This window comes from Hypanus sabinus, chromosome 2 (assembly GCF_030144855.1).
Source record: "Hypanus sabinus isolate sHypSab1 chromosome 2, sHypSab1.hap1, whole genome shotgun sequence".
NCBI lineage: Eukaryota > Metazoa > Chordata > Chondrichthyes > Myliobatiformes > Dasyatidae > Hypanus > Hypanus sabinus.
In genome coordinates, this window is record NC_082707.1 from 118,232,118 (window position 1) to 118,256,044 (window position 23,927).

Genomic DNA, 23,927 nt, shown 5'->3' on the forward strand with positions numbered 1-23,927 from the left:
CAGGCAGGCAGGCAGATCCAAGTGGCAGTGAAATGAAGAAAAAAATCAGCAGGCAACTAAAAGCTCAGGGTCAGTCCTGTGGACTGAATGCAGAGATTGCACAAAGTCATCACCCAATCAGGGTCAGTCCTGTGGACTGAATGCAGAAATTACACAAAGTAATCGCCCAATCAGGGTCAGTCCTGTGGACCAAATGTAGAGATTGCACAAAGTAATCGCCCAATCAGGATCAGTCCTGTGGACTGAATGCAGAGATTACACAAAGTAATCGTCCAATCAGGGTCAGTCCTGTGGACTGAATGCAGAGATTACACAAAGTAATCGTCCAATCAGGGTCAGTCCTGTGGACTGAATGCAGAGATTACACAAAGTAATCGCCCAATCAGGATCAGTCCTGTGGACTGAATGCAGAGATTACACAAAGTGATCGTCCAATCAGGATCAGTCCTGTGGACTGAATGCAGAGATTGCACAAAGTGATCACCAATCAGGGTCAGTCCTGTGGACCGAATACAGAGATTGCACAAAGTAATCACCCAATCAGGGTCAGTCCTGTGGACTGAATGTAGAGATTGCACAAAGTAATCGCCCAATCAGGATCAGTCCTGTGGACTGAATGTAGAGATTGCACAAAGTAATCGCCCAATCAGGATCAGTCCTGTGGACTGAATGCAGAGATTACACAAAGTAATCGCCCAATCAGGATCAGTCCTGTGGACTGAATGCAGAGATTACACAAAGTGATCGTCCAATCAGGATCAGTCCTGTGGACTGAATGCAGAGATTGCACAAAGTGATCACCAATCAGGGTCAGTCCTGTGGACCGAATACAGAGATTGCACAAAGTAATCACCCAATCAGGGTCAGTCCTGTGGACTGAATGCAGAGATTGCACAAAGTGATCGCCAATCAGGATCAGTCCTGTGGACCAAATGCAGAGATTGCACAAAGTAATCGCCCAATCAGTGTCAGTCCTGTGGACTGAATGTAGAGATTGCACAAAGTTATCGCCCAATCAGGGTCAGTCCTGTGGACTGAATGTAGAGATTGCACAAAGTAATCGCCCAATCAGGGTCAGTCCTGTGGACTGAATGTAGAGATTGCACAAAGTTATCGCCCAATCTGCAGTGTAAAGAAAATGACATTTATGAAATCTGAATGCAGCACGCTAGTTTTGAATTTTGTTGGCTGATGTATGTGCAGCAAATTTTCCCTCTGTGGAGAGGTGGCAAAAGAGTGCAATGGGGGAAAATGATGGGCATGTGGGAGTCAATCAGATGCAGGGGTGCAGGAAAATTAGAAAGGAGTGAACAGGACTGTTGGGATTGCCCCTCGGGAGACAGCAGAGACCAGATTCCTCAAGAGATCTCCTCCATTCTAGTGATGCAAGTAAAACACGGGATGAAATTGTACCCAACTGACATTCACAGGCAGGGACACAGAACTAGTGGTTCATGTATGATCTTGTGTGAATTTAGACTCACTTACAGCAGCAAGTCTTCACATGGAAGTTGGTTGGTAACTAGATCATAGCCGACAGCTCTGCTTTTCTGTTTTGTTAATTTTTGGTAGGGCAACATGTGAGCTGATTTGAGAACTGGGTAACGTTTTGGAAGTGCAGAAGTTGAGTGTGTTGACCCTGTGTTTTTGATCTCTGCACAGAGGAAGTGGAAGAGGAGATGGAAAATGGAGAGCTGCAGGAACTTTCTGAGAACGAGCGGCACCAGCTGAAGCACCGTGAGCTCTTCCTGTCACGGCAGCTGGAGTCCCTACCAGCAACCCACATCAGGTAACTGGGGAGAGGGCAAGCAGGAGGGCTGTCTGTAGGTCTCAGCCCTGTGAACTGATGGTCTGCATCCCAGAGTGCTTAAGGAAGTAGCCCAAGAAATAGTGGATGCATTAGTGATAATTTTTCAAAACTCCTTAGATGCTGGATTAGTTCCTGAGGATTGGAGGGTGGCTAATGTAACCCCACTTTTTAAAAAAGGAGGGAGAGAGAAACCGGGGAATTATAGACTGGTTAGTCTGACATCGGTGGTGGGGAAAATGCTAGAGTCAGTTACCAAAGATGTGATAACAGCACATTTGGAAAGAGGTGCAATCATCCAACAAAGTCAGCATGGATTTGTGAAAGGAAAATCATGTCTGACGAATCTTATAGAATTTTTTGAAGATATAACTAGTAGAGTGGATAGGGGAGAGCCAGTGGCTGTGGTATATTTAGATTTTCAAAAGGCTTTTGACAAGGTCCCACACAGGAGATTAGTGTGCAAACTTAAAGCACATGGTATTGGGGGTATGGTATTGATGTGGATAGAGAATTGGTTGGCAGACAGGAAGCAAAGAGTGGGAGTAAACGGGACCTTTTCAGAATGGCAGGCAGTGACTAGTGGGGTACCGCAAGGCTCAGTGCTGGGACCCCAGTTGTTTACAATATATATTAATGATTTAGATGAGGGAATTAAATGCAGCATCTCCAAGTTTGCGGATGACATGAAGCTGGGCGGCTGTGTTAGCTGTGAGGAGGATGCTAAGAGGATGCAGGGTGACTTGGATAGGTTAGGTGAGTGGGCAGATCCATGGCAGATGCAATTTAATGTGGATAAATGTGAGGTTATCCACTGGTTGCAAGAACAGGAAAACAAATTATTTTCTGAACAGTGGCCGATTAGGAGAAGGGGAGATGCAACGAGACCTGGGTGTCATTGTACACCAGTCATTGAAGGTGGGCATGCAGGTACAGCAGGCGTTGAAAAAGGCAAATGGTATGTTGGCATTCATAGCAAAAGGATTTGAGTACAGGATCAGGGAGGTTCTACTGCAGTTGTATAAGGCCTTGGTGAGACTGCACCTAGAGTATTGTGTGCAGTTTTGGTCCCCTAGTCTGAGGAAAGACATTCTTGCCATAGAGAGAGTACAGAGAAGGTTCACCAGATTGATTCCTGGGATGGCAGGACTTTCATATGAAAAAAGACTGGATCGACTAGGCTATTACTCACTGGAATTTAGAAGATTGAGGGGGGATCTTATTGAAAAGTCTAAAATTCGAAAGGGATTGGACAGGCTAGATGCAGGAAGATTGTTTCCGATGTTGGGGAAGTCCAGAATGAGGGGTCACAGTTTAAGGATAAAGGGGAAGCCTTTTAGGACCGAGATGAGGAAAAACTTCTTCACATAGAGAGTGGTGAATCTGTGGAATTCTCTGCCACAGGAAACAGTTGAGGCTGGTTCATTGGCTATATTTAAGAGGAAGTTAGGTATGGCCCTTGTGGCTAAAGGGATCAGGGGGTATGGAGAGAAAGCAGGTACAGGGTTCTGAGTTGGATGATCAGCCATGATCATACTGAATGGCGGTGCAGGTCGAAGGGCCGAATGGCCCACTCCTGCACCTATTTTCTGTGTTTCTGTTGAGATACAGTATATCAGGCAAGAGGGGGGGAGAAAAAACAACAAATTTCAGTTTGGTGACAAGCCATTGATTTGAAACATTAACTCTGACTTGAGAATCTCCTCTGTTTCCCATTTTCCTTTTGCATTTCCAGCATCTGTAGTTCTTTTGATTTTATTTTAGCCCCAGAGATCTGATGCTGAGCAGCTGTGTGTTGTGTCAGGATCTTGGTAATAATGAACAACACTACCATGTGATTGCAAAAAACTATCTGGCTGTGTGTTTATCCCCCTGCTGTAGTTGCTTTTTACTTATCATGGCGAGGCTAAGTACAGTTCCAATGGCATATTTCAGTTTGCTGACGATTCAGCGTAGAAGAGGGAGAATGAATCTCGTTGAACGTTGCCACAACAATCACCTCTTACTCAATATCAGCAAAACCAAAGAGCTGATTATTGACTGCAGGAGGAAGAAGGGGTTTTGGAGGTGGAGAGGGTTAGTAACTTTAAATTCCCTGGCATTATCATATCAGTGGATCTGTCTTAGGACCAGCATGTAACTGCCTTTACAAAGAAAATATGGCAGCGTCTTTACTTTTGTAGAAGTTTGTGAAGATTCAGCAAATCATCTAAAACTTTGACAAGTTTCTATAGATGCACAGTGGAGAGTATCCTGACTGGTTGTTTCATGGCCTGGCGTGGAAACACCAATACCCAAGAACAGAAAGCCCACAAAAGGTGGTGGATATAGCCCAGTCCCTTCCCATCATTGTGCACTGGAGTGCTGTCATGAGAAAGCAGCATTAATCATCGAGGACCTCCACCATCTAGGCCGTGCTCTCTTCTTACTGCTGTCATCGGGAAGGAAGTACAGAAGCCTTGGGTCTCATACCACCAGGTTCAGGAACAGTTATTACCCTTCAACAATCAAGCTTCTGAACCAGTATGGATAACTTCACTCACCCCAACACTAAATAAATTCCACAACCTTTGGACCCACTTTCAACGATTCTGCAACTCATGTTCTCAGTATTATTGACTTACTATGATTATTTATTAGCAACATGAGTGAATCTGCAGATGCTGGAAATAAATAAAAAACACAAAATGCTGGCAGAACTCAGAAGGCCAGACAGCATCTATGGGTTCTCTTTCTCTCTCTTTTTCCCCCCTCACTATAATCTCCCCCCAGCCCTATCTTTCTTTCTCTCTTATTTCCCATAATTCTCCACCTTCCCCCAGCCCATTTCCCTCCAGCCTATCACTTCCAGGCTCTCTACTTTATCCCTCCCCCCACTTCTTATCCCCCATCGACCATCCCATGTTACTTCACTCCTGATGAAGGGTTTCGGCCCGAAATGTCGTTATTACCTCCTCCCATAGATGCTGTCTGGACTGCTGAGTTCTGCCAGCATTTTGTGTTTTTTATGATTATTTATTAGTTTTTTTTTGTACTTGCACAGTTTGTCTTATTTTGCACATTGGTTGTTTGTCAGCCGTAGTTTTTCACTGATATAATTGTATTTCTTTGTTCTGTTGTGAATGTCTACAAGAAAACGAATTTCAGAGTAATATGTGGTAACATACATACCTTGATAATAAACTTACTTTGAACTTTGATTCACAAAATCTTTCAGGAGAAAATCTGCCAAACTCATTTTGCCTGACCAATCCTGACTCAGGAGTCTCAGCGGTGTATTGATGTTTGACAGGTGTCTATATTGGACCAACAATTCATTCCATGGTTCCAAAAGTGCTCTGTCAAAGAGGGAAAAGAAACTCAGAAGTGACTTTGACCTAGGCTGTTTGTCAACCGACACTGCACCCTCTGTAACTACTTTACAATTTTCTGCACAAAAAGTTGGAGGCACTCAGCAGGACGGGCAGCATCCATGAAGAGAATTGGCGAAATTCCACTGGTCCCAGTCACCTCATGACTCTCCCCTTCTCCCCCACCTTCTTTAACTGTTTACCACCCACATACTCCTCCCACTGGTTCCCCTCCCTACCTCCTTCCCTTTACTCCATGGTCCACTGTCCTCTCCAATTAGATTCAGCTCTTTTCTCCTCCACCCATTTATGGCCCAACTTGCCACTATTCCCACCTTTTCCTCACCTGCCGATCACCCTCCTAACATAGATCCACTCATTGCCTACCTGCTCTTACACTGCCTCCCCCCTCCCTTTTTATATTGGCCATCTTTCCTCTTTCTAGTCCTGATAAACAACTCCGCCTGATACGTCAATCGTTAGTTTTCCTCCAAAGATGCTGCCGGACCTACTGAATTCCTCCAGCTTCTTTGCTCCGAATTTCCAGTGTCTGCAATGTCTTGTGTCTCCACTAAGTTTTGCCACCTTTATCCTTCGTCAGTGTATGGTGTGGTCTGTCTGGGTGGCATGAAAATTAAAAAATACTTCTTCTTTATCTTGGTACATGTGACCTAATAAGCCAATAGTAGTCACTGAACTCATAGAGAATGCAGTGTTTTCCCAGCTGAGTCAAGTCCTTATGACTAAATTGGGTAAGAGATCCCACAGATGAGGCATAACCCTATTTGAGTTATTCCTCATGATGCATGTCCACGAGGACATCAAGACTGGTCAGTTCTGATGTAATGTCATCAATTTGTAATTGTAACTCAGATTTTCCTCTTTACCAGATGCTGCCTGATCCTCTGGATATTCCCAGAATTCCTATTTCATTTCATTTTACAACAACTACGGTGATTTGTTTTTAGTAGTTCTAGCAAGTTTTCACTTCCCCATCTGTTCATATTAATATCCTTCTCTTGACTGGAGGAGTGTCAATTAACAAGCCTTCCCCGCCCTCTCAGTCAGCACCATCATCACCAATGTCTTTCATTATATCACAAATGTTCCCTTTCTTCTCCACCCCCTCTCTTTTCAGTATATAATGCATTTAATTTCTAATATTTCCATGCTTTGGTGACGCCTCTTTGGCCTGCAATGCTAACTGTTTTTCTTTTCAAATGCTGACAGACCTGCTGTTTTTTTTCAGATTTGCAGCTATCTGCGATCTCACTTTAGGATGCTGATTGAGAGTTGAAGATTATCCAGGAGTCTGGAGGAAAATAGTCATAGAGCATGGAACAGGCTCTTTGGCCTCAACCAGACCATGCTGACCAAAATGTCATTCCAAGCTAGTCGCGGCATCTGACCCATAGCCTTCTAAACGCTTCTTGTCCGTGTACCTGCCCAAATATCTTTTAAACAGTTATTGCACCTGTTTCAACTGCTTCCTTTGGCATCTTAATCCACATGCATACTATACTAAGGGTTTAAAAAATGTTTCTCTCAAGTACCTATTAAATATTTCCTCTAGCCTTAAATAAAGTAAGTCATGATCAAATGGTAGAGCAGATTCGATGGGCCAAAATACCTAATTCTGCTCCCATATTTTTTGGTCTAAATCTGTGGCCTCTAGTTTAATTCCCCAACCCTGGAATATGTACGTTCTTCCTGTGAGCACGCGGGTTTCCTCCAGGTGCTCCATTTAACTCCCACAGTCGAAAGATGTATTTGTCAATAGGTTAATTGGACCTTGTAAGTTGTCCTGTCATTAATCTAGGGTTAAAAAGGTGTGTTGCTGAGAAGTCCATTGCTAGGCTGGAATGGCCTGATCCACACTGTATTTCTAAATAAATGAATAAGACTAAGTGTATTCACCCTATCAATGCCCCACATGATTTTATACACCTCAATATGAATACTTCTCCATCTCCAACACTCCGTGGAATAAAGTCCTAGCTTGTCCAATCTCTCCCTATCATTTAGCCCTCAAGTCCTGGCAGCATCCCTGTAGATTTTCCCTATGGCAGGGCAACCAAAACGGAGCGCAATACTCAAGTACACAGTCTCAGCAATGTCTTGTACCTCCCAACTTGTATATGTAGTATCCTGACTGATTACACCAGTGTGCCACAAGACTTCTTCCCCAGTCTGTCTGCTGGTGACTCCACTTTCAGGGAACCTTGTACTTGAACTCCAAACTTCCGCTGTTCAACAACAGAGTCCGATCAGTCACTGTGAAAGACCTGCCTGGATTGACTTTCCAAATTACAACACCTCGCACATTTCCAAATTAAAACTCCATTTGCTATTCTTCATCTCACTTACTTAGCTTATCAACTATTTTTTGATAATTTTCGCTGTCCACTACAGCACCTGTTTTCATGTCATTTGCAAACTTACCGTGCCAGTCTTATCCAGGTTGTTGTTATAAATGACAAACAAGGGAGCCAGCACTGACGCTGAGGCACATCACTTGTCACAGACTCCCAGTCTGGGAAACAACTTTCCACCATCATCATTTACTTCCTGCCATCAAGTCAGTTGTGATTCCAGTTAGCCAGCTCCTCCCGAGTTCCATGCAGTGTAATATTCCAGAGCAGTTTAAAGGTCTTATTGAAGCTGATGTTGACCATGACTACTGCCCTGCCCTCAAATTCTTTTTGGTCACGTCAAATATTAATTACTTAAGTTTGTAATACTTGAATTCCCCACACACAAAGCCATGCTGATGGCCCCTATTCGCTGCCTCCCACCCCCCCACGGATTAATCAACCACTTTCAAGACTCCCTTATTTTCTTTTAATATCTTCCTCACAGGACAGGAGATGTGTTGTCTCACCTGAACAGGATACCTCCAGGAGTACAGCACCACATTCAGACCTGAGCTATGTGGTCAGTTTTTGAGTAAGCCTCAAATCTAAGATCTTCCAACAGTGGAAGAGAGGAATTCTGTCCAAAACTGGTACTGACACCTTTTTCAATTTCCTTCCAGGGGAAAGTGCAGCGTTACCCTGTTAAATGAAACAGAGTTGCTTTTGTCCTATCTGGAACGTGAGGTAAGAGTCAGCTTCAGCAAGCATTTATCATCTGTCGTGTTTCTATGTTGACATTTCAGTCTTTTTGCATCGGATGCCAGCAGTTTGTCTGCTGCTCTGAGCCACCATGCCATCTTACATTGAACTGTGCCACTCACTGGGCATCGACTCAACGTCCAACACACTGGCCACAGGGGTAAATTAACTAGTCTTTGGACAAGGGAGAGGGAATAGGTCAAAGTTCCTACCTCATAATGTTTCTGAAAGCAAGTTGTAAGAGGACTTTAATAAGAATATGCACGTGACACTCGTAAGAACTTAAGAAACAGGAGGAGTGGGCCACCTGGCCCATTGAGCCTACTCTGACATTCAATGATATCATGGTGTATCTTGCCACGTACACAGGTCCCATCTATCTGGCTTCTCCCTGTAATATTAAATATTTAAGATAGGACTTTTGCATAGCAGGGGTATTAACCTGTTAATTTCCCTGCTATGCAGGTCTAGCTGTCTTAAATATTTAATGAGGTAACCTCTACTGCTTCCTTGGGCATAGAATTACACAGATTCACTATTCTCTGGGAAAAGCAGTTCCTCATCCCCATCCTAAATCCACTCCTGAACCTTGAGTCACTTATCTCCTAGTTCTAGTCTCTACTACTGGAAACAACTTACCTGCTCCTGTTTTATAATTTTATTATTCTATCCCTTTCATTATTTTATATATGTTCCTTTAAGATTCCTTTATTCCTCTGAATTCCAGTGGGTATAATCCCAGGCAACTCAGTCTCTTCTCGTAAGCTAACCCCCTCATCACAACGATCAATCTGGTGAACCTCCTTTGCACCGCCTCCGAAGTCAGTGTATTTTTCCTAAAGTAAGGAGACCAGAATAGCACTCAGTACACCAGGTGAGGACTCACCAGTACCATGTACAGTTGTAGCAACCCTTCCCTGCTTCGAAATTCAATCCTTCCAGCAATGAAGACCAACATTCCATCTGCCTTCCTGATAACCCGTTGTACCTGCCAACCATCTTTGGGATTCATGCACAAGCACTCCCCAGTCCCTCTGCAGAACAGCATGTCACAGTCTTTCACCATTTAAATAGTAATCTGATCTATTTTTCCTTCCAAAGTGAATGACCTTGCACTTACCAGCGTTGTGCTTCATCTTGTCCATTCACGTAAGCTATCTATCTTCCTATTGACGCTTCACATCCCCTGGAATTTGCTTTTCCACTCAATACAGTGACATCAGCATGCAGCATCTTATCAAATGCCTTCTGGAAATCCAGTATTCAACATTCACCTGTTCCCCTCTATCTACTGCCTATGTTCACTATGGCCTCGAAGAACTCCAGTAAGTTTGTAAAAATGGACCTGCCATTCGTGAATCCGTGCTGTGTCTGCCTGATGGAACCACCCCATTCAGATTTCTTAATCATACAGTAGCTTCAAGGATTTTCCCAACTACAGATGTTAAGTTAATTTTCTATATTTATCTGCCTTCTGCCTATATCTTTAAAGAAACAGTGTTGCAGCTTTTGTTGTCTTCCAATCCACTGGGACCTGCCCAAAGTCCAAAGAATTTTGGTAAATTATTACAAATGCCTCTACTGTAACTTCGGCCATTTCGTTCACCAGCCTGGGACACATTTTGTCAGCAGCAGGGACTTCCAGCCCACTAATTTGTGCAGCATTCTCCCTCTAGTGATAGAGATTGTATTGAGGCCCTTCCTCCCATCACATTGATAACATCTCTTAGACATGTTCTCCACCATGACAACCAACACAGAACAGTCTCAGCCCTTTCTGTAATACTCAATCCTAACTCCCTCTTCTCATCTTCCTGTCGATCTACATTCACTTTAAAATTCAAGATTCAAGTTTATCTATCATGTGTAAGTCAAAACATACAGTAAATCCAGAGGATGTGTTGGTGGGGGGGGAACAACACATTCGGGTGCCAACATAGCATGCCCACAGTGTGGGGTAAAACACCACGGAACACAATAAACAATGAAACAACAGCAAGACAGGACTTGTTTCTCCCTCCCACCCACACATGTACAGTACACAGTCTTCTAACCTCAAGACAGGGTGTCTTCTTTGGCCCCCCAGCTTTCACTGTACTCTAATTTGACTACTCCAGCAGACTCAGATTCACAGACCCAGGGCACTGGCCAACAGGCCTTGATTTTTCAATTCAATTCTCAGGCCATTGACCTCTGAACCTGCCTTTCACCAAACACGAGACCTCAAACACCAGACTTGCCGATTCACAAACCCGGGGGTCGCCCGGTTTTGTTTCTCCTGCCTGCATGGAGCCCCTACTCCAAACCCACCAACAACTTGCTGGCCCAGAGGGAGCCACCAGCCTTCATCTACCCTGGTCCATCAACCCAACCTCCAGCCGGACTTCCCAGCACAGTATATGTCCGCATCGCTGTCTGACAAGTGCAAAACGGTGACTTAAAGCTCCAGCCTGTGATCTAATTCTCCCACATTCCTGTCCCTAAACCATAACCTGACCCTCCCTCAACCCCCTCTGTCTCCAAAACCCATCCCTACAAACCCAAAAATTCCACAAAAAAAAACCTCCTTAATGGAGATCACAGCTCGGCGCCATTCAAATTTAGCCACCCTTTTCTGCTTTATATAATAACATTTTACTGTTTTCATATTTTGGGCAAGTTTCTTTTGTGAAGCATCTTGCTTCTTTAGTGGTTCTTTACTTTATAAAGATTTCCCAAACTTCCAATGACTTTTGTATGGATGAGCTTTCAGGTTTTGTTTTCCTTTATTCTGTAAGTTACCCAGGGCCAACTCTCCCCACCCATGCTCTGAACTGGAACATACTTTTATTCAGCACTGAAAAAATCACTTGAAAATCTTCCACTGTTCCTCAGCTGTCTCATCATATAGCCTGAATTTCCAGTCTATGCTAGGCAACTCCTCCCTCACTCCATTGTAGCCTCCCTTGTTTTGGCATAATACATTGGTTTTAGATGGAACTATTACACCCTTCACTGATGTGAGAAATTCAATCACACTGTGATCACTCTTTCCAAGAGAATCATGAATTACAAGATTATTGCTTTCACCTGTCTTATTACACATGCAAGATAACACTTTCCCTGGAACGTTCAGTAACATGCAGTTTAAGAAAGCTATCGTAGATGCATTCTATGAAGTCTTTCTCGACCATATCATTTGCCCTATCCATTGTAGGTTGAAGTTGAAGTTCCCCCATGAGAACTGCTGTTCCATTATTGCACACATCAGATATTTCTTGGTTTATTGCCTATGCCACTGTAACATTATATTTGGAGGTCTATAGACAACTTCCACCAGTGAGGTTTTTTTTGTCCCCCATCATTAATGCCAATCTCTGCCCAGATGGACTCGACATTCTGCTCCTGAGATCTTATATAAACTTTCTCTATCACCCTGATCTCATCCTTAATTAACAGCACCACCTCCCTTGCCTTCCTGCATACCCTTTCATATTACCTGATACCCTTGGGTATTTAATTCAAATACACCTCCACCCTGCAGCCACATTTCCATAATGGCCTCTAAATCATACCCCTTTGTACAGATTTGTGCCAGAAATTCACTGACCTTGTTTCAAAACTCTTACCTTTCTCTTTTCTAACTTGTTTTGGTTCCCATATTGCGTCCCTCTGTTCTCCTCCATGGTTTCCCATCTCCCTGCCATATGTGGTGCGGTGGAGTTTAAACCCTCCCCAACATCACTACCACTAGGCCATTAATCCCAATTCTGCCCAGGTTTAGGCAGTCTGGTTTACACTGGTCCCACCTTCACAAGAGCTGGTTCCAGTACCCCAGGAATCTGAAAGCCTCTTTCCTGCATCACTCCTCACATCACATATCCACCTTAACTATTCTGCTATTCCTTCTGTGACTAGCAAGTGGCACAGTTAGTAATCCTGAGATTATTATCTTTGAGGCCTGACTTTTAATTTATCTCCTGGCTTCCCAATTTCAGCACTCCTCCCCCTCCCCCCCTCCCCCCCCCCCCCCCCATATTGTTTGTACTTGCATGCACCAGGACAACTGGCTGTTCATCTTCCCTTTTCAGAATGCTCTGCGGTTACTCAAAGGCATCCCTGTCTCTTGCACCCAGGAGACAACACATCAACTGGGAATTCCTTTTGCAGTCACAGAAGCTCCTGTCTATTCCCTAACCAAGGAATCCCCAACCACTCTAGCTCTGCCACTCTTTAGTCTCCACCCCCAACTTCTTACTTCTTCCCCCTCCTACCCCACCCACCCACCCACCCACCTTTCCCCTCACCTGACCTCACCTATCATCTGCCTGCTTGTACTCCTGCCTCTTCTCCTCCTATTCTGGCTTCAGCACCCTTCTTTTTCTGTCCTGTGCAGGGTTTCAGCCCAAAGTGTTAACTCCATAGATGCTGCCTGATCTGCTGAGTACCTCCAGCATTTTGTGTCTGGAGCAGTATATTTATTTCGGAGAGAGATGACCACAGGGTTCCTGCTACTGTTGGCCCCCCATTCGCAATCCTCTCTTAGCCCCTTAGCCTGCAGTGTGACTAACTCACTGACATGTTATGCACAACATTCTCATCATTACAGATGTCTCAGAGTGAATCCACGCATAGCTCCGGTGCCACTGTGTGGTTTGACTGGAGCTGCAGCTTGACACACATAGTCATTGGGGACTCTGGCAGCCGCCCTGCACTCACCTGCCGTAACACATGAGCTTTGAGGGAACAAGATGAAAACCTACTCTCTCCTTACCTTGGCTTGCTCAGCCTCCTCATCAGGGGTTCCCAACCTGGGGTCCACAAACCTCTCGGTTAATGGTAGCGGTCAGTAGCATAAAAAAGTTTGTGAGCTTATGTTCCTCACCAAAGCCTACACTTTGACAACCTGCTGCTCCTTTTCAAAATGGCTGCTCTGCTTCTTCCTGACTTCCTTTCCTTAGCTGCTGTTAGTTACTTCATTAGCCAATTAACTATTACTTTGCCAAACATGCCCCTTTTAAGTGAAACTCACTAGCAGTCCTGAGGCCCATCTCTTTTAAACTTTCTCAGCTCTCACTACAAGCACCAGCTCTCACTTCTCTTCTTTAGACAGAACAGACACTAAAGTCTGCTGATGTCTTTTATAAACCCACTGACTCACACAGCTCTCTGGACGACACCTCTTCCCATCCTGTCACTTGTAAAACTGCTATTCCCTTTTCTCAGTTCCTCTATCTCCACCACATCTGCTCTCAGGATGAGGCTTTTCTTTCCAGAGCAACTGAGATGTCCTCCTTCTTCAAAGAAAGGGCTTTCCTTCCTCCACGATCAACGCTGCCCTCACTCCATCCTCCCGCTGCCACACCAGGGATAAGGCTCCTGTTGTCCTCATGTACCACCCCACTAGCCTCCATGTCCAGCACGTAATTCTTTGTAACTTCCTCAATCTCCAGCGGGATCCCACCACCAAGCATATCTTTCCCTTTCCCCCCTCTTCTTTCCACAGGAATCACTCGCTACGCGACTCCCTTGTCCACTTGTTCCTCCCCCCCCCAATGATCTCCCTCCTGGCACCAATCCTTGCAGGTGGAACAAGTGTCACACCAGCCCCTACACCTCCTCCCTCACTACCATTCATGGCCCCAGTCCTCCCAGGTGAGGTGACACTTAAACCACTTTGTCGAGCACCTTTGCCCTGTTTGTGTGCTTCCTATTTCAATTTTACTTCCTATTCCTATTTTAGCATGTCAGTCCATGGCCGCCTCTACTGCTTGGATGAGGCCACACTCAGGTTGGAGGAGCAATACCTTATACTCCATCTGGATAGTCTCTAGCCTGATTGCATGAACATTGATTTCTAAAACTTCCCCCCCACCCCCATCTTCATCATTCCTCATTCTTGTTTCCTTCTCACACCTCTTCTTAATTGCCCATCACCTGCCTTGGGTGCTCCTCTCCCTTCCGGTTCTTCCATGGTCTTCTACCCTCTCCTATCAGACTCCCCCTTCTCCAGCCCTTTATCTCTTTCATCAACCAACTTCCCAGCTCTTTACTTCACCCTCTCCGGGTTTCACCCATCACCTGCCATCTGGTACTTCTTCCTCCACTCCCTTCACCTTCTTATTCTGACTCCATGAGATCCTTGGGAAAAGTCTGGCCTTTGAGCAGAAATACAAATGCCCAATGACATTGAGTGGCAGGGATCCATTGTGGGTCGGGAAGACTTCATATCCAACAGGTCTCCAATTTCAAATAGGGTCCTCCTCTGGCAGGAAGAATTTCATCACTTCCCTTCACTACTACAACCGAAGGGACAGTTTGGAAAGGGGTATTGCTGGATATAACCTTCAAAACCAATTTCTCCTAAACCAAGTACATCAATCTAGTATTCCTTTTTAAAATCACCCACTTTATCCAGTCCTTTCTGTGGACCTTCAGGCAGCATCTATGGAAAAGAGTACAGTCGACATTTTGGGCCGAGACCCTTCAGCAGGAGTGGAGGAAAAAACACAAGGTGAAAGGTGAAACTGAGAGGGGTGAGGAGTAAGTAAAGAGCTGGGAAGTTGATTGGTGTAAGGGATACAGAGCTGGAGAAGGAGGAATCTAATAGGAGAGGACAGAAGGTCGTGGGAGACAAAGGAGGGAGGAGCAGCAGATGGAGGTGATGACCAGGCAAGGAGATAAGGTGAGGGAGGGAAACGGGACTGAGGATTGGTGAGGGGGGGCTTTACTGGAAGTTTGAGAAATTAATATTTATGATTGGAGACTACCCAGATGGAATATAAGGTGTTGCTCCTTCAGCCTGAGTGTGGCCTCATCACGACAGTAGAGGGGGCCATGGGCAGACAAATTGGGATGGGAATGGGAAGTAGAATTGAAATGGGTGGCCACTGAGAGATCCCACTTTCTCTGGTGGACGGAGCATAGATGCTCAACAAAGCAGTCTTCCAATCTACGTCTGATCTCACCGATATACAAGAGCCCACACCGGGAGTACTGGATACAATACATGACCCCAAAAGACTCTCAGGTGAAGAGTTGCCTCACCTGGAAGGACTGTTTGGGGCCCTGAATGGTGGTGAGGGAGGAGGTGTAGGGGCAGGTGTAGCACTTGTTCCATTTGCAAGAATAAGTGCCAGGAGGGAGATCAGTGGGGAGGGATGAATGGACAAGGGAGTCACATAGGGAGCGATCCCTGAAGAAAGCAGATGGGGGGGGGGGGGGAGTGGAAGAGGAAAAGAAGTGATTGGTGGTGGGAATCCCATTGGAGACGGTGGAAGTTATGGAGGTTTATGTGTTGGATGCAGAGGCTGGTGGGGTGGTAGGTGAGGACAAGAGGAACCCTATCCCGGGTAGGATGGCGGGAGGATGGGGTGCGTGAAATGGAAGAGGTGTGGTTGAGGGCAGCGTTGATGGTGGAGGAAGGGAAGCCCCTTTCTTTGAAAAAGGAGGATATCTCCTTCATTCTAGAATGAAAAGCCTCATCCTGAGAGTAGGTGTGGCAGAGACAGAGGAATTGAGAGAAGCGGTTGGAATTTTTACTAGTAACAGGGTGGGAAGAGGTATAGTCCAGGTAGCTGTGAGAGTCCGTGGGTTTATAATAAGCTGTCTCCAGAGGTAGGGACAGTGAGATTGGGAATTGGGAGGGAGGTGTCGGAAATGGACCAGGTAAATGTGAAGGCAGGGTGGAAGTTGGAGGCAAAGTTGATGAAGTTAATGAGCTGTGCGTGGGTGAAGGAAGTAGTGCCAATGCAGTCATCGATGTAGTGTAGGAAAAGTGACACCAGTGTAGGCTTGGAGCATTGACTGTTCCAGGTTTTGGGGGAGGGGTGTGTGTGTGTGTGTGTGTGTGTGTGTGTGTGTGTGTGTGTGTGTGTGTGTGTGTGTGTGTGTGTGTGAATCTGCTGAGCTTTTGCTGCAATGCCTTAATTGTCAAGTAAATCTTTCCTTGGGTAGGGAGACCAGATCTGTATAAAACATTCCAGATGCCGTATCGTCAGGGGCTTCATATGTTTTTATTTTATTGAAATACAGCGTGGAATAAATCCTTCCGGCCTTTGAGCCACGCTGCCCAGCAACCCCTGATTTAATCCTAGCATAATCATGGGATAATTTACAATGAGTAATTAACCTACCACCCAGTGCGTCTTCGAACTGTGGGAGGAAACCAGAGCACCCAGAGGGAACCCACACAGTCACAGGGAGAGGCACAAACTCCTTGTAGGCAGCAGTGGGAATTGAACCTGTGTCATAGTACTGTAAAGTATAATTTTATATTTCTACTTTAGTACTCAAACTCTATGATCACCCTGTGCTCCAGTGGACTTTGCTTTCTGTTCCAATTGTATTCTTGAAAAAAATGTGGAGAATTTGTGTTTTTTGTGACTGTTGTATATTTGATACTGAATGCTGGTGATGCAGTTGCAAGTAAATTTTTCAAGCCACATGTGTGTGCATGTACTTAAAGGTATATGTTTATCATCATGCATGTACATGTATGATGATAAACTTGCTTTGTCTTTAACATATACCCTAACAACAGAGAGCCAGCACACTAGTTACCTTCTTAACTGTATGCTGTACCTGCATGTTAACTTTTAGTAATTTGTGTACAAGGACACCCGGGTCCCTCTTAACCGTGCAACTGCCATTTGAAAAAAAACATTTTTCTAATTTTCCTATTTTGTTTTAAAACATCTCATGTGACATCTTGTCAGAGTCAGGTTTAATATCACTGGCGTATGATGTGAAATTTGTTTTGTAGCAGCCATACATGTTAGTAAAAAGCTATACATTACAATAACTGTACAAAATTAAATTAAGCAAAGAGTATAAAGAAAAAAGCAAAAAAATAGAGGCAGTGTCCATTGTCCATTCAGAAATCTGATGGTGGAGTTCTTAAAGCATTGAGTGTGTGTTCTCAGGCTCCTGTACCTCCTCCTTGATGGTAGCAATGAAGTGGGCATGTCCTGGGAGATGGGGGTCCTTATGATGGATGCTTCCTTTTTGAGGCATCACCTTTTGAAGATGTCCTCAATCCTGGGGAGGCTAGTGCCCGTGATGCAGTTTGCAACGTTCTGCAGCTTTTTCCAATTCTCCACACCAGATGGTGATGCAATGAGTTAGAATGCTCACCACAATATCTCTAGAAATTTATGAGAGTCTTTGGTGTCAAACCAAGTCTCCTCAAAATCCTGATTAAATATAGCTTATGTGTCTTCTTGGAAATTGCATTAAATATATTAGATCTAGAATAGATCTTGAAAGATGTTGACACCCAGGAACTTGAAACTGTTCAACCCTTCCACTACTGATTCCTGTTTGACAAACTTACTGGAGTTCTTTTGAGGATATAATGAGCGCAGTGGATAGAGGGGAGCAGGTGGATGTTGTGTACTAGGATTTCCAGAAGGTGTTCAATAAGATGCCACATCAAAGGTCTATCCATAAGATAAGGGTACATACAGTTGGGGGTGATGTATTAGTGTGGATGGAGGATTGGTTAACGAATAGAAAGCAGAGAGTTGGTTACATGGGTGTTTCTCTGGCTGGCAATCAGTGGTGAGTGGTGTGCCACAGGGGTCAGTGCTGGAACTGCAACTGTTCATGATACACATTAACGATCTGGAAGAGGGGACCGAGTGTAGTGTATCTAAGTTTGCTTATGACACTGAATTGAGTGGCAAAGCAAATTGTGCAGAGGATATGGAGAGTCTGCAGAGAGATATAGATAGGTTGTGAGTGAGCAAGGGTCTGGTTCTGGAGTACAATGCTGGTAAATGCAAGGTCATTCACTTTGGAAGGAAAAGTAGAAGAGCAAATTATCATTTAAATGGTGAAAGATTGCAGCATGCTGCTGTGCAGAGGGACTTGGGAGTGCTTGTTCATGAATCACAAAAAGGTTGGTTTGTGGGTGCAGCAGGCCATCAAGAAGGCAAACGGAATGTTGGCCTTCATTGCTAGAGGAATTGAATTTAAGAATAGGGAGGTTATGCTGCAACTGTACAGGGGACTGGTACCTGTAGTACTGCGTGCAGTTCTGGTCTCCTTACTTGAGGAAGGATATACTGGCTTTGGAGGCAGTGCAGAGGAGGTTCACCAGGTTGATCCCAGAGATGAAGGTGTTAACCCATGAGGAGAGATTGAGAAGCCTGGGACTGTACTCGCTGGAATTCAGAAGGATGAGAGGAGATCTTATACAAACATATAAAATTATGAAAGTTTTAGATTATATAGAGGCAGGAAAGTTGTTTCCACTGGTAGGTGAGTCTAGAACTGGGGACATAGCCTCAAGGTTCGGGGGAGTAAATTTAGGATGGAGATGAGGAGGAACTGCTTTCCCCAAAGACTAGTGAATCTGTGGAATTCTCTGCCCAATGAGGCAGTGGAGGTACCTCAGTAAATATACTTCAGGCAAGATTGGATAGATTTTTGCATTGAAGGGGAATAAGGGTTATGGGGAAAAGGCAGGTAGGTGGAGATGAGTCCATGGTGAGATCTTACTGAATGGTGGAGCAGGCAGATGGCCGAACCCTGCTCCTATTTCCTATGTTCTTATGTTTTCTCTATGAGGACTGGTGTGTTCCCTTGACTTCCCCTCCCAGCAGATGCTGCAGGGATCTGCACAGGTGTAGCTTTATTCCCCCTTTCAAACTGCAGAAAAGATGTTGAGCTCATCTGGGAGTGATGCAGATTACAAAGGTGGAGGTGCTTGCTGTCTTGAGTAAATTAGGGTGGTTAAGTCTGCAGGGCCTGACAAGGCATTCCCTTGGACCCTGTGGGAGGCAAGTGCAGAAACTGCAGGGGCCCGAGCAGAGATGGTTAAAACTTCCTTAGCAGCAGGTCAGAGGAGTAATCCCATACGATATCTGCTGTGGAATTGCTTGTTGGATTGGAGGGAGCTTTATTCATAGTTAATCCTAATCTGGAACATATTTTCTGGCACATGTCCTTAGAAGGAAATCAACATATACATCTAACTGCCTTTGAAATTTCAGTTGTTAGATTCACTTTGGGATCACTGTTTATCGACTATATTTGTCCTTTTTAAATTCTAAGGCAACCTTAACCGAGCTTGAAGTGAGTGACTCTCTTCGATTCTCTTCCCTCCAGGATGCATTTTTTTATTCACTCGTCTATGATCCACAACTGAAGACTTTGTTGGCAGATAAGGGAGAGATTCGTATCGGCCCTCAGTACCAAGCAGACATTACAGACCTACTGAAGGAAGGTCAGTGAAGTTAGCACGCAAACATTCTCACACCAGGGATGGACCCGCCAAGGAGTCAAAACACCTTACGACTTGTGATTGGACCCACCAAGTGTGTGCAGCATTTTGCAGCATCAAGACTAACTACATAGACTAATTCCTCAATAAATTAAATGAGGAGGAATCGTTGCTATTGATTGCTTGATCAAAATCTCACTTCTGAACTTAGAGTCTCCTACAAAATCGGATAAATCCCACTGCTGTCTCAAAGCCAATCCTCCCCGACCTCCAACTGAGAGTAATTGTGTTTCCGAAAGAATGGTGAATGGTAGCTGAATGGTGTAAGCTACTTGTGTGTCATTCCTTTGCTCTTTCCCTTATTAGACATTTCGATGTTGAGATGTGGGACCTCTTGGCTTCAGTGTGACTGGACAGCCCCTTGTAAGCTTGAGTTCACTTTAACTGCCCATTCACAAATTTGATGTCGTGACATGGTGAGAGATGATTGCATTTTTGAAGGGATTGTAACGCTGAGTATGCTTTGTGTGTAATCTGTGCATTTCTCCTGGGTGAGAGGAAGGAGTGTTAAAGGGGATCAGAGAGGTAGGTCATGTTACACAGGGTGGTGTACATCTGGGACACCCAGGTGGAGGAGATAGACGAATCGGATATAATCACAGTTACACAGACACAAAAAAGAGAGAATACGATACTAATGTGAGGAAACAGAATTAATATGTTTTGGATGGAAAAAAGGGTTGGCATGGGCATGATGAACCAAAAGTCCCATTTCTGTGTTGTTTTTCTCTCCACGGATTGAGGGCGAACTCCCCTGCTCTACTGTGAAATTGTGCCATGGGATTTTGTCCGGTTGAGTCTTGATTTAACACATCTTGTGAAAGTTGAATGCTCCAACATGGAAAACCTCGATTCAGCTGGCATTCTTGCCCTCCGGTCCTTGAGCTGGGTGTGAACCTCCTCTCTGCTCCAGATGTGGCAGTGCTGCCAATTGAACCAGTCTGATGTGGTGCTAAAAATGCCACAGCTGCATTTTGTAGTGGCCTTTCTTACCTGCATGCTGCCTTGTGCCCTAAACTTCAGGAGGTCCAGGGATGTGAAGGAGGTCTGCAGATAGTCCTTTGAGTAGATGATGAAAATGACCCTCTCCCATACTGACCTCTGTTGACTGTCTCTTTAACCAATTCAACGATTCTTTTTGCAAGTGTCACGGACAATGCCCGTTGGTTGATTTTCAACCTCCTGATGCTTTGGTCTGGGTGGGTATTTATCACTGTTGTCTTTCTTGGCTTACAGGAGAGGAAGATGGAAGAGATCAAGCGGAAATGGAAGCCAAGGTCTGGGATGGGGACACTCCACTGACAGACAAGCAGATTGACCAGTTCCTAGTTGTTGCTCGGTGAGTGTTGATGATGTTCTGAGTAACTGTCAGGTGAGCTGCTGATCACAGAGCCCTTTCACTGTGGTGCAGTTACAAGAGTGACCATCCTGTCCAAGAAGGGATTGCAGGCTGGGGGCTGGTAATCACTATGTTACCAGTTCCTGATTGCTTCTCGGTGAGTGTTGATGATGTAATGAAAAACTCTAATGAATATCCTGGGCCCAACGTACTGATGCAGTTACAAGAAGGCACAGCATATTTCATTAGGAGTTTGAAGAAATTTGGTACGTCACCAAAGACTCCCACAAATCTCGACAGTGTACTGTGGAGAGTGTTCTGACTTGCTGCATCACCATCTGTATGCAGCGGATTGGGATGGTGGTGCGGAGCGGCACCGCACAGGATCAAAATAAGCAACAGGAAGTTGTAAGCTCAGTCACCTCCGTCGTAGTCACTAACCTCCCTGGCATCCAGGACATCTTCAAGGAGTAACACCTTAAAAAGGCAGTATCCTTCATTAAAGAACCCCTCCCCCCATACCCCACAACATGCCCTCTTCTCATTGCTACCATCAACGAGGAGGGACAGGAGCCTGAAAGCACACTCTCAACAATTCAAGAACAGCTGCTGCCCCTCTACCATCAGATTTGTGAATGGACGTTGAACTCACTACTGTTTCTCTTTTTGCACTAATTATTTAACTTATTTAATGTATATATACTTACTGTAATTTACAGTTTTTATTATGCATGTGCTGCTGCCACATAGCAGTACGTTTCATGACCTTTGCCAGTGATGTTAAATCTGATTCTGAACCTGAACACTCGGTGAACGACTGACCAGTCAGTAAGTAATAGTAAGTAATTCTGTTGCTCGTGCAGTGGCAAGAGTAATCATCTCGTCCAAGTAGGGATTGTAGGATTAGGGCTGGTAATCACCTTCTTACTAAACTCCATCCATGTACTTAATAATATGATTATGCATCATTCAGTGATGGTCTGAATATCAATCCATATATTTGTTCATTTAGAGATATTGCAACATCTCATTCTGTGATAAATGTTTTCTATTAAACAGGACACAATGTCCTTCATAATAGGTCGCACAAAAGCTAGAGAAACATGCCACAGGCTCCCTGGTGTCTCAAGTTAAGTTTATGTTGTTATTTATTAGATCTAATTAGCACTTATTCAAGGAAGTACCCATGAAAAGAATGGAGATCAGTGCAGTGCCTTGCCAAGTGAGGAATGGTGGTGAAGAGCGCTGTTTAGCAGGCGGTTTGAATTGACAGCTTCAGCGTTAGTTTGGAATCACTCACACCAACAGGAAGCAATGTGTAGATTAAACCCAAATGAAGTTATTTTTCATATTTCCTTATGATGTAAAAGGCCATTTCACCCATCTGGTCTATGCTAACCATCTATGCCCCCACATTTCCCTGTACATTATTCATGTATAGATGGCCACTAATAACCTGCACCCAATTCTCATACCAGACACCTGCACTAGATCATTTACAGTGGCCCATTAGCTTACTGACCAGTGTAGGGGTGAGGAAACTGCAGCACAGGGTGGGGAGGAAGTCTATTAGCTTCCTGACCGGTGTAGGGGTGAGGAAACTGCAGTACAGGGTGGGGAGGAAGTCTATTAGCTTACTGACCGGTGTAGGGGTGAGGAAACTGCATCACAGGGTGGGGGGGGGGGGGAGTCTATTAGCTTCCTGACTGCTGTAGGGGTGAGGAATCTGCATCACAGGGTGGGGTAGGAGTCTATTAGCTTACTGACCAGTGTGGGGGCGAGGAAACTGCAGTACAGGGTGGGGGGGAAGTCTATTAGCTTACTGACCGGTGCAGGGGTGAGGAAACTGCATCACAGGGTGGGGGGGGAGTCTATTAGCTTACTGACCGGGGTAGGGGTGAGGAAACTGCAGCACAGGGTGAGGTTGGGGTCGAGTCTATTAGCTTACTGACCGGTGTAGGGGTGAGAAAACTGCAGCACAGGGTGGGGTTGGTGGGGGGAGTCTATTAGCTTACTGACCGGTGTAGGGGTGAGGAAACTGCAGCACAGGGTGGGGAGGGAAGTCTATTAGCTTACTGACCGGTGTAGGGGTGAGGAAACTGCATCACAGGGTGGGGGGGGAGTCTATTAGCTTACTGACCGGTGTAGGGGTGAGGAAACTGCAGCACAGGGTGGGGTTGGGGTCGAGTCTATTAGCTTACTGACCGGTGTAGGGGTGAGGAAACTGCAGCACAGGGTGGGGTTGGGGTCGAGTCTATTAGCTTACTGACCGGTGTAGGGGTGAGGAAACTGCAGCACAGGGTGGGGTTGGGGGGAGTCTATTAGCTTACTGACCGGTGTAGGGGTGAGGAAACTGCAGCTGAGGGCGGGTGCGGAAACTGCAGCACAGGGTGGGGTTGGGGGGGGGGGGAGTCTATTAGCTTACTGACCGGTGTAGGGGTGAGGAAACTGCAGCACAGGGTGGGGTTGGTGGGGGGTGTCTATTAGCTTACTGACCGGTGTAGGGGTGAGGAAACTGCAGCACAGGGTGGGGTTGGGGTCGAGTCTATTAGCTTACTGACCGGTGTAGGGGTGAGGAAACTGCAGCACAGGGTGGGGTTGGGGTCGAGTATATTAGCTTACTGACCGGTGTAGGGGTGAGGAAACTGCAGCACAGGGTGGGATTGGTGGGGGGAGTCTATTAGCTTACTGACCGGTGTAGGGGTGAGGAAACTGCAGCACAGGGTGGGGTTGGGGTCGAGTCTATTAGCTTACTGACCGGTGTAGGGGTGAGGAAACAGCATCACAGGGTGGGGTTGGTGGGGGGAGTCTATTAGCTTACTGACCGGTGTAGGGGTGAGGAAACTGCAGCACAGGGTGGGGTTGGTGGGGGGAGTCTATTAGCTTACTGACCGGTGTAGGGGTGAGGAAACTGCCGCACAGGGTGGGGTTGGGGTCGAGTCTATTAGCTAACTGACCGGTGTAGGGGTGAGGAAACTGCAGCACAGGGTGGGGTTGGGGTCGAGTCTATTAGATTACTGACCGGTGTAGGGGTGAGGAAACTGCATCACAG

General features: G+C 45.4%; 1 protein-coding gene across 2 annotated transcripts in view; it reads left to right on the forward strand.

Annotated features, from left to right (window-relative positions):
- Nucleotides 1-23,927, forward strand: part of mta1 (metastasis associated 1) — a 147,833-nt gene that overhangs the window by 32,765 nt on the left and 91,141 nt on the right. For both annotated transcript variants that reach the window (XM_059953214.1, XM_059953203.1), the window contains exons 4-7: nucleotides 1,663-1,789; nucleotides 8,192-8,255; nucleotides 19,362-19,479; nucleotides 20,773-20,875. In XM_059953214.1, the coding sequence (XP_059809197.1) occupies nucleotides 1,663-1,789; nucleotides 8,192-8,255; nucleotides 19,362-19,479; nucleotides 20,773-20,875 (412 nt within the window). The remainder of the gene's footprint in view (nucleotides 1-1,662; nucleotides 1,790-8,191; nucleotides 8,256-19,361; nucleotides 19,480-20,772; nucleotides 20,876-23,927) is intronic.